This window comes from Habropoda laboriosa, unplaced genomic scaffold, assembly GCF_001263275.1.
Source record: "Habropoda laboriosa isolate 0110345459 unplaced genomic scaffold, ASM126327v1 scaffold155, whole genome shotgun sequence".
Lineage (NCBI taxonomy): Eukaryota > Metazoa > Arthropoda > Insecta > Hymenoptera > Apidae > Habropoda > Habropoda laboriosa.
The window spans coordinates 230,336-249,052 of NW_017100290.1; the positions used below are offsets into that span (position 1 = coordinate 230,336).

Here is an 18,717-nt window from a genome sequence, read left to right on the forward strand (position 1 = left end):
TTGTGCGATTTTCAGTTTCTTCCGACAAGCCAATTTCGTGCAGTCAAAACGATATTTTCAAGAATCACATGACGGTAAATTTTTAACCAGAGCTGCGAAATTTGTCACTTTGGCCGTGCCGTCTTAAAATTCGGTTTATTATATTAAGATGCATGTGCATAAAGGATGAAATTAAGTATTAAATTAAGGTGGAAGTGCATCAAAAGGTTCCAACAGTATAGTGCGAGCAACTTTTCAAAACGCCTATAGCCGTCAATAATAATGAAAGGATTAAAGACAAACAAGGTGTGTTAAGGCTACGCTTTTTGAGTTTCGGTCGCAACGAAGCCTGGGTTTGGCGGATTATCGCAATAAACGTGTTAGTCACATTTAGCCGCCAGACCGAAGTGCCGAACGCCTATCAGATCGCCATAAACCCCCCCATGGACTAACCAGCGCCGCGATCAAACAATAGTATTGTTTCATAAAAGCTACCGTTACTGGGGATCGAATTTGTTAACAAAAAGCTCATCTACAGTCGACCAATCTGCCGCACCCAAGCTTTACCATCTCCACCTACCAACAGCCAATCAGAACCCACGAAACGTTTACATATACATCAATACACCACGAGTAACACAGTAAGGCACAGCAAGACGAACATATTAACAGTCACCAGTAAAGAAAATATCACTAAAACACGATCTTGGTATTCTATAATACATCGCTTAATCACATTTAAAGACTCGCCCGAGAGTCAAGTTCGATTATAAAACTTTATTTCAACTAGGCTATCAGGGACTAAATACTCCGATATCCAGCGTCAACTTCGAGCCAAGTCTAAGTGGGATTTACGACCTCGTGAAATGCTCCGAAAAGAATTGCGGTATCAGGGACGCAACAAGGATTTTTAGCTTATTGTTAGAATGTATTTAGAGGATTAAGATATGTCCTGGCGAGAGAAATTTAAGTTTGTAGCGTAGAGTTTTTAGAAATTCGCTTCTCTCGTCTTCAATTGCCTGAAGACGTGTTATAATGTGGGAATTTTTGAAGGGTCATTCAGAAATTAGTTGTAACGGTCAGAAGACTGAATGGCCAGAACCTGGAGGAAATTTGACTTCATTGTTAGACATCGTCATCCCTCTTCAAGAAAAGGCGCGTTAAGAACGCAAATGAAGAGTGCTCGCGATGTCCCTTAGGTACGCTGAGTGACGGTTAGGTGTTCTTAGGAATGACCAATCAGCGTGTATGGCTATCAGGGGCCAGAGCAAGTAGTGAGTCAGAACCAAACAGTCAACTACAAACAAGTACTCTGTCAGAAACAAGGTGTGAGTCAGGAAACAGCAATCAAGTAGTTTAGAACATTCAGTACTCAGGCTAGGCACTAAGTAGTGAAATTAGCACTTAGGTTAATCGAATAGGCCCTCAGGCCAACAAGAAATACTTGGCTTAGTTCATAGTTAATTCGTTGTTAAGTTTGTGTATAAATTTAGAAAGGCACAAACTAGAATGAGAAATCATTTTCCCAAAGACAATTGGGGTGGTCCTTCGAGAGGAAAAAATCAGACAATATTACTATGCAATATTTGAGGATTAAGACGGAAACTCAACATCCGTCACGGTCCCAACAAGGTGAATAACGTGTCACGAGAACTTGAGGAAAAGCGTGGAAGTGTAGATGACACGGATTTAGGGTAAAAAAACAGTTTATTAGAGAAAATAAAGGTCAAACGGACTGAAGAGTATAAAGATCGATGTGTCATGCTGCGTAGAGGACGAAATAACTGCCGCGAAGAAATAGATGCGAATTGTACTACTTTAAAGGAGATAAAGTCCCTCTTTCTCCCTACATAATATTCCACAAAATTGCAACAAGGAACAATAACACCTGTTAATTTCAAAGATACAACCAGCCTATGTAAATAATATCCTCCTTCCAATTTACCTCAAACCAACATCAAACAATTTTCCGCAGAATATATACATATATAAACACAGCTATACAAACACGCCGAAACCTCTCCTCCCTCTTCGAAAGAAGCAGTTATGCAAATTTCACGGGTCTCCAAGAGCCGCGGTATACACGGGCAAAAGCGCATTTCTCCATCGATACAAACAACAACGTCATTATAATATTCCGCGGTAGTAACAAAGCGGATAGATGCTGGAACAACTATGCTTCAGCTTCTCCCGCTGTTTCACTGAAACAGACAGGGGACGCGAAGGGAATAAAACAGACAGGACACAGAGGAGAGTTGCTTCGAACGCTCGCGGCTGTCTGAACAGGATCCACAGGCATTTCCGGTTTCCAGCGGAAACACTACGAAACAGTTTACATCTTCGCCAGGGTAGAAACTCTCCGTTTCTACGCCGCAGGAAGCGACGAAAACAGCTTTCCCCTCGTTCTCGAGGCAGCAGCTGCCACCTCGCGTTTTCTCCTCTTTCTCGGTCTCGATACTCGCCAGCAACGACCGACTTCCGGCGAATAAGAGGAGGGAACGAACCCCTTCCGACGCGTGCTGGAAACACCGCTGGAATGCACTCGACCAACGCCACGCCGTTCGGGAGGAACACGAGTCGAGTTTCTAGCGTGAAACTTCTGCACGGAGATCGAGCGTGCAATTTTCTGCTCGAGAATTTTGTAGAACGGTCGAGGAAATTATGCTGTTACGCTCGTTTTGTTCTTAGTCTGTTATTTTCTTTTTTTTTTAGAGGATTTATTTTTTGCAGTTTCTTGGTTCTGTGAAGAAGGTTTTTGTCACAGCGATTCCCACAAATTGCAATCTTTTCAAAATTTTTTGTACGCGTCATTTATATTAGTATACTAATCCTTCTAACCTCTCAAAAAAACTCAAATCGTTAGATCCAATTTTAAAAAAGTTATACTGTTCTAAAGAGTGTCCGAATATTAGTGGGAGTCACTGTATATTGGAAAAAAATTTAGACCGTTATGATTTTGATTATTCTTTTTAGCGTTCGTTTAGTCTTAAGCATTCTCGCGTACCGTGTGCATTCGTGTGACTGACTGCGGCTGGGGGATGTGTCTGTGAACGATTGCTTTTTGTTTTTTCCCTTTGTCGAGTTTGCAGTCCGTTGGTTGGCGTCTCACGGCATGTGTATTGGATTATGGGAATTATTGGTTGTTAAATAATTAATAATCCTTATTTTAAACTATAAACTTTTATTAGACACAAGGAAGGTTCGCTTTTCTACTTGATGGGAAGAGCACTGTATACGGACTGAGAATGCTCCTACGCAACGCCCTAATATTGTGTACGACCCCGCTTGGGATCGAAGGGGCCTTTTGTCACGTATCATAAACATTTAGATCTTTACTAAACAGAGGTGGTAAGGATAAACGGATTTCTCCGAACGTGTACAAAAGTAATATATACTTTCTAGTAAGGCGTTAGATTAATTTTTGTTATATCTAACTGACTGATAAATCTAACATGTGCGTGGCATGTACAATGTCGGTGAATTTTTTATATATTAATATCAATTCTACTACCAATAAACTATTACAAATCTAATAATATACTATAATTTCATTCAATATACAGGGTGGAGCGGAATAGGGGTATTTTTAGACGAGATCGAGGTTGAGGAAGAATTTGTAACTTTTTTAAATTTTGTACTTTGGTGATATTTTTTTGAATATGATAAACTAGTACACAAAAAGTAAAAAAATTATAGATGACCTAGAAATGGCCTTTAACGCTAGAACAATCAAACAGGTCAAAATGATGGATTGCAGATTTTGTATTATATATTTTAAATTACAGAAATAATTAAGATGCCTTTGGCCAAGTATGCGATGAGTTCTGTTGAAGTTTATTTTCCATTAATATTTCTAGTTTCCAAGTTCTTTACATAGTATACCTAAATAAACCAGAAGGGAAAAAATATACTACATTTAACTCTGGTTGTTTTAGTGTTAAGATGACTTTGTGGGTACTTTTCTCATCATCACCAAATACATATGTATCCCTAAAAGTAATAATAATAATTCTTCCTTACTTTCAATACCAGCGAAAATAATTTAGATCTTCATTATAACTGACACACCCTGTATACTGCCAATATTTACTAGCTACTATTAACACTACTACTCAATAACTATTTATCAACAATAAAATTACCTGTAGTAACTCTAACAACAATTCAAAACCACCGAGAAGCATTAAAACTACCCTACTCTTTTCCTACGAATAAAAAACAATTCCTCGACATGATCTTACATTTCTGTACTCGGTTGGAAACAGCAGGTTCTACACTTTAAAACGCTCTCTCTTTCAAGTCGATACGACTTTCTGTTCCGGAGATATCGTCGTTCAAAGCGAGTCGTTATTTTTGCCATTTCTCTTTCTCCGTCTTTGTCGAATCTCCCACTCGCACCCGCACACACGCCTATCTCGAGCGTGGCACGCGTGCTGTGGTCAGTGACAGCAGTTGAGTTAGCGGTTTGTTTTACTACTACTACTACTACTACTACTAGCGACGTACGCATTTCCAGGAAAAAAACTAGGTCACGGAATTTCGGCCTCCATTCACATTTCGTGGCTCTCGATATGCTCCACTTTGGTAGCTCGTATCTCAGGAACCGATTCAGATATCGACTTGCAACAAAAAGCGCCTTCGAGTGCACACTCTCGACTATCTACAGAGTGGATTTTAGTCTCGTATTTCACCATGTTTCTGGCCGTATTTCGCGATCCGAGGTTCCCGTATTCTTTGGTACACGATGTTTTTAATCATTCATTTTCTTACTTTCGCATTGGAATTTTTTGGTTTTCGATGATTGTAAAGATAGAAACGACGAAGGGAAATGAAATTTCCTCCGGATATGTTTTTAGTAATTCATTATCTTATTTTTGTTTATTTTCTAACGTAAGATTGGTTTTGTAGAATTGGTTTAATAATAAGTTGTGAGTGATGGGGTGAATGTAGTGTGTATGTCGAATCGTCTCGAGATTTGGTAAACGAGCGAATCATACAGGGTAACTGGGGGTAAAACAGGAGAAGCGCGTTGTTATTGATATCAGTGAGTACGTGAGAATTTATTGCGAGATATATTTAGAGAGCGTTGATCAAATTATCATTATTTCTTTTACGTGTGTTTATAGTTACTGTTATAAAATATATTCCTATTTAACTTATTATCAAGTGTTATACAACCACAGGTTTTACATGATTGTAAAGATAAAACTGACAGAGAGAAATGAAATGTCATCCGGATATGCTTTTAATAATTAATTTTCTTATTTTTGTTTATTTTCTAACGTAAGATTGGTTTTACATGATTGTAAAGATAAAAATGACAGAAGGAAATTAAATTTCCGTCGGATAAAGTATAAAGAAGAGGCGAGGTGGAATAATAGAAAGGGGAAGCGATAAAATCGATCTTCACTGTGTTTTAATATTAATGAAGACTTTGAGAGAGCGGCGAGTCTTTGCTCTCGAGAGCCAAGAGATATCAAAGATACCTCGAGCGGCAGCAAATAACCTGAGCACACGTGCAGCTTACCATAATTATTCGTTGCTTATACCAACTAATTTTGCATTATTTCATGGGTCGGCGCTGCCTCAAAGCATAATTAATGTTTCTACACGTTGCACCGGCTCGTGTAATAATATTACACACCGCGAATATTTACGCTGCCCTCTGGCCCACGTCGGTATGTGTATATTTTTGTTGAAAGCGGACGAGTGTTTCTGTCGTTGTAACATTCCATATTGTCACTTTAGCCGGTGTTTAAAGCTGTTGTACATTTACTAGGGTTCTTTTAACGAGCACGCATTGTAGTTGTTTTTGCCCCATCTGTCGACTGTTTTGGGTTCAATGTTGTGTACAAGTGGCGGGAATTTTCTAGTTTTTTAAATTCTCGGATTTTTAGATTTTTGAATTCTCAAATTTTTATATTCTTAAATTTTCATATTTTCGAATTCTCAAAATTTCATATCTTTCAAATTCCTCACATTTAAAAATCTCAAATTTTCGTATCTTTAAATTTTCAATTTTCGAATTCTCAGTCTTCATATTTTTAAATTTTCAAATTTTTTAAATTTGGAATTCTCAAATTTTCATGGCCAGCACAATCACCGGATTTGAACCCGATAGAATTGTATCTATCAGGCGTACAAATAAATTCGTAGCCTTTTTTCATGAATTTCTTATTGATGTATAAAGAAACCAAAGCACATTTTGTTCTGGGAAATAATCGCCACCACTTTTTATACATTTATCCCATCTATCGGACAATTTTCGAATTCCCTCTTTAAAAAAAGATGGTGGTCTTGAGTCAAGAAACTCAATAATAGTTTTTTCAACCTCTTCAGCTGCTTTGAAATGAGTCAAATGATGTTGCAGTGACCGGAACAAATGTTAATCGAAGTTAACCCATTTGCATCATTAGCGCATATTTACGCGCAATTTCCCTGGTCATATGGCCCATTTTTCATTTTTGCCAAATTGTGCAAATTGGTCAGCAGTATCACCTGCCTAGTTCCACTGCCAGTAAACGGTCTCTTTCGTTCGATTTCCTCACTCAGACACGTTAGTTGTTCTTGATATCAGTCAGAATTGACAGTTTCACCGGGTTTAAGCAGCTCGTGGTATAGCACCCCTTTAATGTCCTACGAAACAACACCGTTTTTCCGTGAAAATTGGCTTTTGCGGTGGATACCACTGATTCACCAAGGTTAACTCACGATTTTCTCCTTTTCTCCACTCAGGAACGCGGCAGGAAGCAGATTTGAACTCAAAATAAAGCTACATCTAATATATTCGAATTTTCAAACTCACAAATTTCCAAATCTTCAAATTCTCAAATTCCTAAGCTTTCAAATTTCCAAATTCTTCAATTTTTAATTTGTTAGATTCTCTGTAGTTTCAATTCTTAAAGCTCTCTACTACCTCTCATTGAAACGTATTCTGTCTATTTAACTACCTACAATGAAACAAAGTCCATGAACACAAAAGCTCTCGTTTTACAATCCCAACTACAAATTTTGAACCTTTGCAATGGTCGAAAACTGTAACGTCCAATCTATCCTAGCGTAGTGGCCTGGCACAATAAAAAATACATTTTCGGTTCTCCAGGAATAAAACGAAGCCACGCAATTTGTCACCATCCAGTCGAGATCAATACGCACGATTTTTTTCCCTCTCTAGCTCCCTTCCCCTCTTTTTTTTCACCCTCGCGAGATGTTTCACTATCTCGATTGGACGGTTTCGCCGGGCTAATCTCTCGCCGATTAATCTATCGAGTGTCGGGCCAGCCGGGATTCCCTCTAATCGCGGCTGACAGCGATATTTCTGCTCTATTCCAAATCGATTTTCATTCGTGACGCTTATTATTGTACGGTCCTTCGTCATCGAAGCTGCCCCCGAACCCTCGCAATTTGTCTTCGACAACCACCGTTCGTAAGTGCAGTTTTTGAAACAAGTTTTATGGCTGTTGCGATTCCAGGCCGTTTGATGAATGTTCTCCTTGCTTTAAAATATGGAGTACGAAGATGAATCAGTTTTGTAAGTGAGAAAGTCAATTTGATTGAATGAAGGAATCGTTGTTTTTTCCTTTTAGAGTTGTTTCACTTGTTTTGTGAGTGAGAAATATTTGCGAAGTACGAGAGTGAGTCAATAAACAAGTTGGAGCTTCCTTCTAAAAAAATACGAACGTACATATGAAAAAAATCTCTTTTATTACCAATGTAAACTATCAGCAAGCTACTACACCTCGACATAGTCGCCGAGTATCTGTAAACTCTTGTCGCAGCGGAGAACCAATTTTCGAATTCTGTTCTCAAAAATTTTTTGTCCGATTTCTCGTAACCATTTTAAAGTGATTTCCTTCATTTCGTTATCCGTATTTTTACTTGGTCAAACACATGGAAATCATATGGTGAGAGATACGGACTATAAAACGGATGTTCTCATTGCTTCCATGGAAATTTACGCAATAGCATTTGTCTTACAGTCGTAGAATGTGGTCGAGCATTTTTGCAGAGGAGAACCATCTTTCAACTAAGTTTTTCAGGACATTTGCTGTTTTACGGCTGTTCGCAGACGTTTTAACGTTTAACAATAAGCAAAAGCGTTAATTGTTCTTCCTTTAGGCATAAATGCAGCGAGGATTATGCCTTCTGAATTGAAAATAACGGGGATGTGTAACTTTGTGAAGTACAATCCTCGAGTTGATCGATCATTGATACATAACGTCGACGCACCGAACTCATATACAAATGTTAATAAAAACACGCACAAGATAATACAAATAACTGAAAACTAAATGTTGTGTAATTTGTATTACTTAGATGTAAACTGCATTCCTCCTTCCGCAACATAAAGTTCTGCCTTTTCCAATCAATTCCGATGTGCAGCTTCAATTAAAGTATGACTCTATACATTTCTACAAGCTTGTATTATACGTTCTTTGAGATTATCGATACAATTATTGACTGCACATACCCCCAGAGATAAAAAAGCTAAAGTGTTTAACGCTCATGCCCGTGTCTTACACGTGCACAACTAATCCTCCAAAAAGTGCAATTTTGTTTAACTATTTTCTTTCACTCTCCATATTGCGCTATCCTTTCTATTCTATTGCAAAAATTTAAGTCACAGCATTGTAAATAAATGGGAAACTTAGTTCTACGCGCTTATAAAATAATTAAAAAAAAATAAAATTAATCATTTTTGGCATATCAAGTTGAGAAAAATGTGAGCGTTAACGGGTTAAGTATGTCCTGCGAATAGGACCATATGTACCAATCCGTCTATCTTCAGAGACAGTATTTAAATATGAAACAGTATTTACGATATTTACTGAATTAGTTTTTTCATGCAGCTTACGCATGTGAAAAGAAAAATACATAGTGCTACTTAAGAAACATAAATTGACATCAATTTTTTATGGAAAAAAGATACTTTCAAAAACTTCTTTCACACCAATAAACTTTTCACTTAATACCAATGAATTTTCGTTTGAAACATTTATTTGTTGAAGTATCAGAATCAGCTGAAATACCGTAGCGACTGATTTATGTCGCACCCGGTAAAGTTATGTATGACTTCCACGCTGAATAATTTCTCCGAAAGTAACATTACAGCCACTTACCCTTGCCATAAGGAGCAAGCAGCAGAAGATTCACCAGCGCAGCGCCCGTATCGTGTCCAATCAGCGTGATTTTCGTCGGATCGCCTCCAAAAGCAGCGATATTCTCACGCACCCAGCGCAGTCCCATGGCGATATCCTTCAAAGCCAGATTCCCGCCAGAGGCTGGTATTCTGTCCGGATACGGACGAGTCCTCAGGAAACCTGGAACACCGCCAAACATTTCTGACTTCACTAATCTACCTTCACATGTCTTTGCTTATCCTCTCGTGTTGAAATGACGAGCCTCGCCACAGACGAGCTCTCCAAATTCAACTTTAACGGGACAGAACTGTAATAGTATTCAAAGTATTCGCAAGGACTGCGCTTTACATTGTCGTTTCAGGAACATTTTATACATTTCACATCACTAGTTTGTCAAAATAGCTTTTTTTCTGTGACACCAATATAGGATGTATCAAAAATTAGTCCCATACTTTAACCATTTGCGGTCTAAATGGTCCAGTTACTCTGCACTCATTTGGTCACTCTCGGCCAGTACCATGTAGTTTCCCTTTACTTCAATATTTCACCGTAACATTAGTTATAAAATGCTAAGTTTCAGTATAATATTAATGCATAAAAAATAGTTTATTGTCATTTATAATTTACAATTTATCATTATATGATATCTGAAGGTAAAGATTCTTATGTCGAGTCTGATTCGACATAGGACCGCAAAGGGTTAATTGGCTGCCAATTTGGTATGTATCATGCAAACATGGTATTCGACAGTTGTGGAGTAGACACATAGGAGATTTATAGGAGCGTTACATAATTCAAGAAAGAGCGTTTATCGTAGAAACTTATATTGCACATCAGTGTTCGTTAATGTTGTGTATAAGAAAATTACGAAGAAAACTCGACCGAAATCGCATGCTTGATCGCAGAATAGTTAAACATTTGAGCGAGAATTTCCGGGAGTTTGGTACTGTGGTAGTTAGATCATATTATGGTCGTCCTCGAGCCGGATGCTCGGTGGAAAATACTCGAAGCGTGCGTGACAGTGTTGAACAAGAACTGACCACACCATCAATAATTAATATGCATAAAAAGATCGACATTCTTTCATTCCTTCCAGAAGTTTAATACTTTACAATTTATTCTTATTTCCTTTGCATCAAATTGACAACTTTGACGAATAGAGCCACGATAATATTTGGGACTGTGCTTTACATTGTCATTTCAGAAAGACATATTTATTTTCTAATATATCACTACGTTGTAAAAATAGCTTTTTTAATGATAAGTTTAAGGCTAATTGAAATACGAATATACTTAGACATTCATCTTGATTTTATAATTTATTTTTACTTTCTTCCCGTGAAATTGACAGAAAGGTTAGGTATATTTCTTTTATAAAGTGTCATTAAAATTGTGTACTAATTCTTATTTTACACACATAAAATATTTTCCACTGTTCATTGCCAATACATTAAAATCATTCACTACCATTTTATTCAAAATTTAAAGAAAAGTAATAAAAACAAATGCATTTGCACTTACTTACAATTTTATTTCACCGAATACTTTTTCTTCTATTCCCATCTCAAATTGCTCGGCAATTTTCTACCTTCTATTCTTCCCTTTTTGCAGAAATTGATAAGATACGTAGGAATGTGTTTAAGATACGATTCATATCGGAAATGAGATCTATTTTTTTTTTATCGAGGCTGATTTCGCGATCAAATTGAAGCGATTGGATATTCGGGTGGCGTTCGATTACAGGAAACCGGAAACCGCGTGGTACGTTCCACTCAGTCACAGATGCACGGTAATTGAATACACTAAAGGAACTGTGAAATATTAATCCTCGATTGGATGGATTTATGCGTCCGTTGGACGCGCGCAATTATAATGTTAAATAATACCGACGTTATGTCGCTGTCTTTCTCTCTTTCTCTCTCTGGGTTATACGTAGCAGATGAATAATGAGCAAGCTTTTGGGGGAATAAGAATTTATTCGCGTAGGATGAATTATTTATTCGTCGTTTATATTTTATTTGTGTTTTCTTACTCGTCCAGCATTATTCATGAGAACGTACAATCTTCTGTTTCTTCTCTTAAAAAGAGAAGAACAGCATGATAACGTGAATGGATGTACCTTGTTCAGATTTCATTCGTGATTAATTAAAGAAGGTAGTTCAAGTGTAAATGTATTTATCCTTTTGCATGCTTGAATGAAATACTGCTGTAAATGGTTCTAGTTTATTTGAAATAAAAATTAGAAGTTGTAGTATTTCTCAATAAAAACAGAGAATTAGAATTTTCTTTTTTAAACAGAAGTTGGAAATTATAATGTTTTCATGAATAAACAATGAAATACTGCTCAGTAAATGGTTCTGGTTTATTTGAAATCAAATTTAGAAGTTGTAGCATTTTTCAATAAAAACAGAGAATAAAAATTTTCTTTTTTAAACAGAAGTTAGAAATTATAATGTTTTTATGAATAAAGAATGATATGCTGTTCAGTAAATGGTTCTGGTTTATTTGAAATAAAAATTAGAAGTTGTAGTGTTTCTAAATAAAAATTGAGAATTAGAAATAATAAAATAAATAAAATTAGAAATAGTAATACATACCTAAGATTCCAAGCCGATAGTTAAGCGTGATTACTATGACGTGGCCAGCACTAGCTAAAACAGAGCCATCGTAGACGTTTCCGGTTCCCCACTCGAAACTTTCACCGTGTACGTACACCATCACTGCGTACGGTGCTTCTAATCCTCGAGATCCTAAAGAATGCCATAATTTAACTATTAACATTCTGACGAATTCTATCAGATTTTTATCAAATTTGCATCAGCGTTACAGGAATAATTTGACGAAACTTTAGACAGATATCTGAATACTTTCTGCATTATACTTGCATTTTACTATTTTTTTTAACATTTAACAATAATTTCTATTTTTCAATTGATCATTTCTAATTTTTTCTAATTCACGCTTCACTTTTCACTTTTAAAACCATTCCTGTTTATCTCTAATATGCTTAAAGAAAAAGAAAAAAAAATGTTTCACGAGCATCTTTTCAATTCCATCGACCCAATTAACGATTCAACGACCAAATTCATGGAGCAATGCTCAACGTTTGATTTACCGCGAAGCTCGAGCTGTTACCTCGTTATCGCGACCAATTGAACTTACTATGATTTATCACCATCGTAACAAACTCACTCTACTCTCTATTATATACAGGGTGCGTCAATTTTTTCCGATAAAACTTTGTCAGCATGTTCTACGGGCATAAGTAAGAAAAAAATGTTGCATAATGTTATTTTGTAGTGCTGGATATCGTTGGAATATAAACACAAAGATATACTAAAGTTATCATACATACACTACCGGTCAAAAGTTTGGAATCACTTGCTGATTTCTATCAAAATCGAATATACCGCTAAATTTTGAAATGATCCATCGTTAATATATCAGATGTTAACAAGAGATTTCAGCATTTTCCTATGTCCATAATACTATTATATAATTCATACACTCAGTTTAATAGGTAGAAATTCTATTATGCAGCAAGATAACGACCCTAAGCACTCTTCTAAATTGTGTAAAGGGTTCTTATTGCAAAAAGAAACAGAGCGGGTCTTGAGGAATATGACATGGCCAGCACAATCACCGGATTTGAACCCGATAGAATTTTTGTGGGAAGAGCTCGATCGGAATATCCAGTTGCACTGTCCAACATCGAAAAGACACCTTTGGCAACTACTACAAGAAGCATGAAAAAATTTTAAGTTAGAAATACTCGAAAAACTAATTGCCAGGATGCCCAGAATATGTCAGGCTGTCATTAGAAGTAAGGGCGGTTTTTTTGATGAAAAGACAATTTAAAGTAAAATATCTATTTCTTCGTACAAAAAATAATATAAAATGTAAAATATATATACTTTGTAGGCGTTCAATTTTTCTTAGAAATATCCTGTTTCTCTTAATTTACGTAGTGATTCCAAACTTTTGGCCGGTAGTGTATATGTACATACATATTCTTGATAAAATTACATTGGATCAAAGCGCGCTGAAAAAACTGAACTGTCTCTAGAACAATTGAAAATCAGGGCGCGGGCCGCTAAGCGCCTCCGCCGTGTTAGGCGGCGTTGATCGTATCACCTGTCGATTGCGCGCAGGGCTTCGCCTTAGCGACGGGTCATACACGTAAATATAGGTCATTTGAAGCTTGATTAAAAAGTTATAACAGTAATACAAAATACGAAGGGAACGGTAACGGATGTGCGGTTGTTATGATACAAAATTATGGTGTTCAACGTAACTTTTGCAAGTGCCATTCTTGATTTTTTTTACGCGGATAAAAATCGCGTAAATAGAGTCTGCTTGTATGGAAAAAAAAAACATGGTAAGAAAAACAGGTATAAGTCATAAAAACATTTAAATCGCATAGGTTAATAAAAAAAATAATGATATTTCAGAAAACCAAAATAAGTTTTATTCGGTGTCAGAATCTGTACTGTAATTTAAAGCAATCGACCTTCATTGGCTCAAAGTCACTATCTTCATCGCTTAAAATATTTGCAAGTTTTACTTCATTTGCATTATTATTGTTTATATTTTTAGATGAATTTGTCAATAACTTATCTAACCCCGTAAAATGAGATCGCGCATAAAAAGTACCGCGTGTACATACATACTGTTAAGCACTCGGGTACTAATTTCCGCGTACTTTGAAATTTCCGCGTCTGACTGAATCTTTAATATTCCTAATGTAACTGATGGTCTGTGTACCAACACTCTGTGTTCTTAAGCTAAGTCGACCTTCTTATCGAGTCGTCCCTTCTCCAAATCTTCTAAAATTTGAAGAAGGGGCGCGAAGGGAGGTTCTTAAAATTACTAAGTGACCAACCCCGTATCACCCCCTTCCATTGCGCCCGGAGCGCGTCACGTCCTTGGAGCGGGGGTGACGAAGCTGGTCCTTGCTGGATGGAAATTTGACAACAAGGGGGAAAACCCGGCCAGGTCAACTCTGACTCTCCGACTCGTTCGGAAGGTCAGGTACCGAGAGGCCTCGGTAATTGCATCGGTTTCGAAGACCCTTTGGGGGTGACTTTATGATACCTTGCCTTACTGACTGAACAATAGCCTATTCTTTAATATCTGCTAAATTAAAAATAACAGTTTGCTGAACGAGAAATCACGTATCATAAAATCGTCCCCTTGCTGTCCTAACATACATATTTCGTATTTTCGTTATATCATTTTAACATTTTTTTAACATTTCTTTCTTTCTTATACCCACAGAATATACTGACAAAGTTTGGTCGGAAAAAATGTGACACCTTGTGTATCTCTGAAAACGTGGTCCGTTGTTTGCACAAAGTGTCTTTTCCACTCGTGAAACAACGTGTAATTAAATGATAAGAGATCGTTCTACAATTTCATAAGGGAAACGTGTCAGCCAGGGAAGAAGAATGACTGGCTTGAATTGGCTGGATTTAAATTCATTAGACGCGAGGGTGGTTTTATGTCTTGAACAGCATGGTGTCAGTTTGTTCCAAGTGAACGTCCCTTTAACTTCTACCCTTGGTAATGGGAAATTACGCTGCAATCACTTTTGCGACCGTGTAAAGCAGTTCGTTCGTTTTTATTAACTTCAAAATTATAATTTTATTTCGTTACATTCTGTTCACAGGACGAATATGAAAACATATTAAAACCTAGTAGTCTGGAATTGATCATTTTAGTCAAGATTCAGGAGCTTGCAATTTTATTCTTTGTTCCTTTGAAAATATTCTAGCTGTTAGTATTAATAATCTGCATCTATAGTGTCAGTTATAAGTATGGAATTTTTCATTTTAACCGAAGCAAGTTTCTTCAGGAGACAATGTTAAAATGTTCAGGTTAAAGTGAAATTTCATTTGATAAAGTAAATTGTAATATTAATCCGAAATTAACATAAAAATTGATAGAAGATTTAACATTGACGTACTTAAACAAATAAATCATTTGAAATCTTTTGCTGATAACGAATTGCATTGTTTATCATTTCAGAGGAAATTTGAAAACTTTTTTAATATTGAAAAACATTGGTGACTTTGTAAATTTGGAAAAAAATTGTCTTGTAACAAAAATGTTTCTTGCAACATATTCAATTTACGCGTGAAATATTTTTCTGTTATTAAAAGTGGTAGAGATAATTAGGTGGCCTGTTTTAGGCGGATCGCTTCGTAGTTAATTGTGAGAAAAATAGAGAAGCTTCAAATTTCAATTATTATTAAAGTATGATTCACGTGAAAATGGTAAAAGTATAAAAATATCAGTGCAATATTTCGTGAACTTGTTGGTAAAACATACTAAAAATTAATATGTATGGCTTTTCAAAAATCGAATTTAAAGTTAAGTCCCTTAAAGTATTTTACATGACATAGATCTAGAATAAAAGACAAAAATCTTTTATTTTTTACTTCATGATTTATTGTTCCAAGTGCACGTGCACCTATTATTAAAGAATTAATTAATTTCCAAACTTTCCAGTTATCAATGGTATAACTATGAAGAAAAGTTATTACAAAAGCATGAGCTGCAACAATAGAACTAGGTATAAATTTGATCATTATTAATTCATATTCCAAGAGTTTTTGATTCTATACGAATAATTATTCTTAAAGATGTACCAATTATTCCAGATCATAACGAAATAACTACATAAATTAGCCCAATGTTTTTGCAGAAAGAAATCATTTAACCATTATTATTAGATCATCCTTAAAATTTTTGTATTTTTAAGCTTTTCATTTTGAAGAAATACGATTCCACTGAAATGAAACATGTTTATTAAAAATTACTTCTATAATGTCCTATACATTTCTGCCAACGTATTACAATAGTTTTAATTCCGCGTGCATAAAAATCAGAATCTCTAAGAGAAAGAAAGGTGCAAATGAATCTCATATTTTTGCACATTTTTTTAGTGTGCTTTACCAATGTATCCACGATTTAAAATTTGTATAAAGACAATTTATAACGATCAAAAATATCCTTCATTTTCTTTAACAAATTTTTTGTTCTACGGTCATGACAATATTAGAAGAGCATCGCTAGTTAATGGAAATCGATTTTCCACGCGATTAATCGACCGCGCTATCCAGGTTTACCTGTCACCGTAATATCAGAGGGGGTATCGTTAATCGTGCTTCAATCGCGGCTAAATCGCTCTTTAACCAGGCAGCGCAGCGGAAACGGACGCGGACCGATTAGCAGGCGACGACACTTTTATTGGTTTCGCCGAAAATTCAATTTCTCTATCGGGTTACAATCCGCTCGGCCGATTTAATTGCCAGCGGCTCGACTGATCGAAAGCGGCCAACAACAACGCGAAGCTCCCTCGCGATTTCCACGATTGTGTGCTTCCTGTTCTCTCTCTCACTCTCTCTGTTCGTCCTCCATCAGAGTGCTCGAAAAAATTCGACTAAATCGTTTATTGCGGTGATGCTCCATTTGTTCGGAAAGTTTGGAAAAAAAAAATAGCTCGAAAACAAGTGAAATTTTTGGTAAAGAGAGAGAGAGAAACATCTGGCAAATGTGTTTGAGAAGATTGTTTAAATGTAAACATGTTAATGTAAAATAAGCTTCTCATACGGTGTTTTTTTGTTAAAATTTGATTTGTAAATTTTATTGCATTTTTTTTTTTGGAAAACGAAGTATCACATGAGAATTACATTAAAAAAATGGTGTAGTCTATAATAATAATACTTTAACCCTTGGCACTCTTAGTATATTTTGATAAGATCGACCAGTAACATCAATATAGAATTTGCCATGAAACTTTCCAAAAGCAAAAGTTTTATTTTGATGAGAAAAATAATATAAATAGGACTTGAGAAATTCTAATTTTTTCATACAGCACGGAGTATGCTATTTAGGAAGATTATTCTGTATGACAGGAAAATTCTACAGTTATTTACCAATTGTAAAATTTGTCGAAGGGTATGCAGACTTTTCGCACATTACGAAAGGTATATACATATTTATGTACTATACACTGCAACAAAATGTATAAAAGTATAAAGTGTACAAAAATATTATATATATATTGTTAGAAAGTTTGAATTTTTTGTGATTTCTTAGCGCAAGGCGTACTTTGAAATGCGAAAGGAGGATGTTAAGAAAAGGCCAATTTTGGCATACGGCCGAACGAAAAATTTTTTTACAGCATGATTATACGTATCCTAAGGAACAAAAAATGTAATTGTCGTTTTTCCCGGAAATGATGGGAAAGTTATGAAAAATGCGGTTCAAGATAAGAGTATGACCATACTTATAACATTCATAGGTATTCCGTCTCGTTTTCTTCGGATGATGGTCTGTTAGTAAATTAACCACTTAGAAACTCATATTGAGTATAATTTACAAAGATTGTTGTACATTAGTGTTTAATAAAAACCAAAAATAATGAAAAATAATTAATGACAAATTTATCGAAACAAAGAATTCTTTGATGACACAATGCTTATATTCTAAGCAATCAGAAACCAATAATTATTTATTCTCGAAGTGATGGAAGTTATAATAAACTATCGTAAATATAATAAAATAATCGCCAGGACAAGGATACAATAAAAAAGTAAGACTCTAACAGAATTTGCATTTCTTAACTGTGTATCCGGTGATTTAATTTCTCCAATAATTTTTTTTCCTGACTTTTTTTACTCGCACGAGAGTTCTGTCAAGAATACGAACCTGCTTTGTGTTTGTAAAGCAACTGTTTATTCGAGTCGTAACTCTCAGAGAGTTGAGCGATGCTCTCAGACAGTCACTCTCAGACGCAGTGTCCACTCGCGAGAGATACTCTCGAGAGCAACTCGCGATAGTTTTACTCTGAAAAGGACAGCTAGCTTTATCTTTGGCTTGATGGTTGTACAGCGACCCAGGCTCGCGTTTCTTATGTTTGGCTCGCAAGAAATATCACGAGTTCTAAGAAGTTAAGTCCTAGAATTTTTCCCAGAACAGTTGCGAGCGTACAGCAATCAGAAATCGGGCAGGACGACTCGTCCTCAGTCGGTGTTTACGAGGCTGTCGAACGAGTGCCTAGACGAACGTCGCTTATACTGCGCGATTATAGCCTTGTATATATTCGTTCGTGTGAATTAAGTGCCGCTGCATACAAGAAGCTAGTGCACCGAATTCAAGTACACAACGAATAGCTCAGCTTGGGAGAAAAATCGAACGAGAAGCGTGTCTCTGCGAGCTACACAGCTACAGTTTCATCGTGTCATCAAAGAATTCCTTGTTTCGATTAATTTGTATTTAATTATTTTTTATTATTTTTGGTTTTTATTAAACACTAATGTACAACAATCTTTGCAAATAATACTCAATATGAGTTTCTAAGTGGTTAATTTACGAAGAGACCATCATCCGAAGAAAACGAGACGGAATACCTATGTAAGTTATAAGTATGGTCATACTCTTACCTTGAACCGTATTTTTCATAACTTTCCCATCATTTTCGGGAAAAATGACAATTACATTTTTTGTTCCTTAGGATGCGTAGAATCACGCTGTAAAAAAATTTTTCGTTCCGGCCGTATGCCAAAATTGGCCATTTTTTAACATCCTCCTT

General features: G+C 36.1%; 1 protein-coding gene across 1 annotated transcript in view; it reads right to left on the reverse strand.

Annotated features, from left to right (window-relative positions):
- LOC108573804 (neuroligin-4, Y-linked-like) overlaps nt 1-18,717 on the reverse strand; it is an 88,175-nt gene that overhangs the window by 31,476 nt on the left and 37,982 nt on the right. Inside the window, exons 3-4 of the mRNA XM_017936280.1 lie at nt 11,717-11,869; nt 9,099-9,299 (exon numbers count right to left, since the gene is read on the reverse strand). Coding sequence (XP_017791769.1) covers nt 9,099-9,299; nt 11,717-11,869 — 354 coding nt within the window. The remainder of the gene's footprint in view (nt 1-9,098; nt 9,300-11,716; nt 11,870-18,717) is intronic.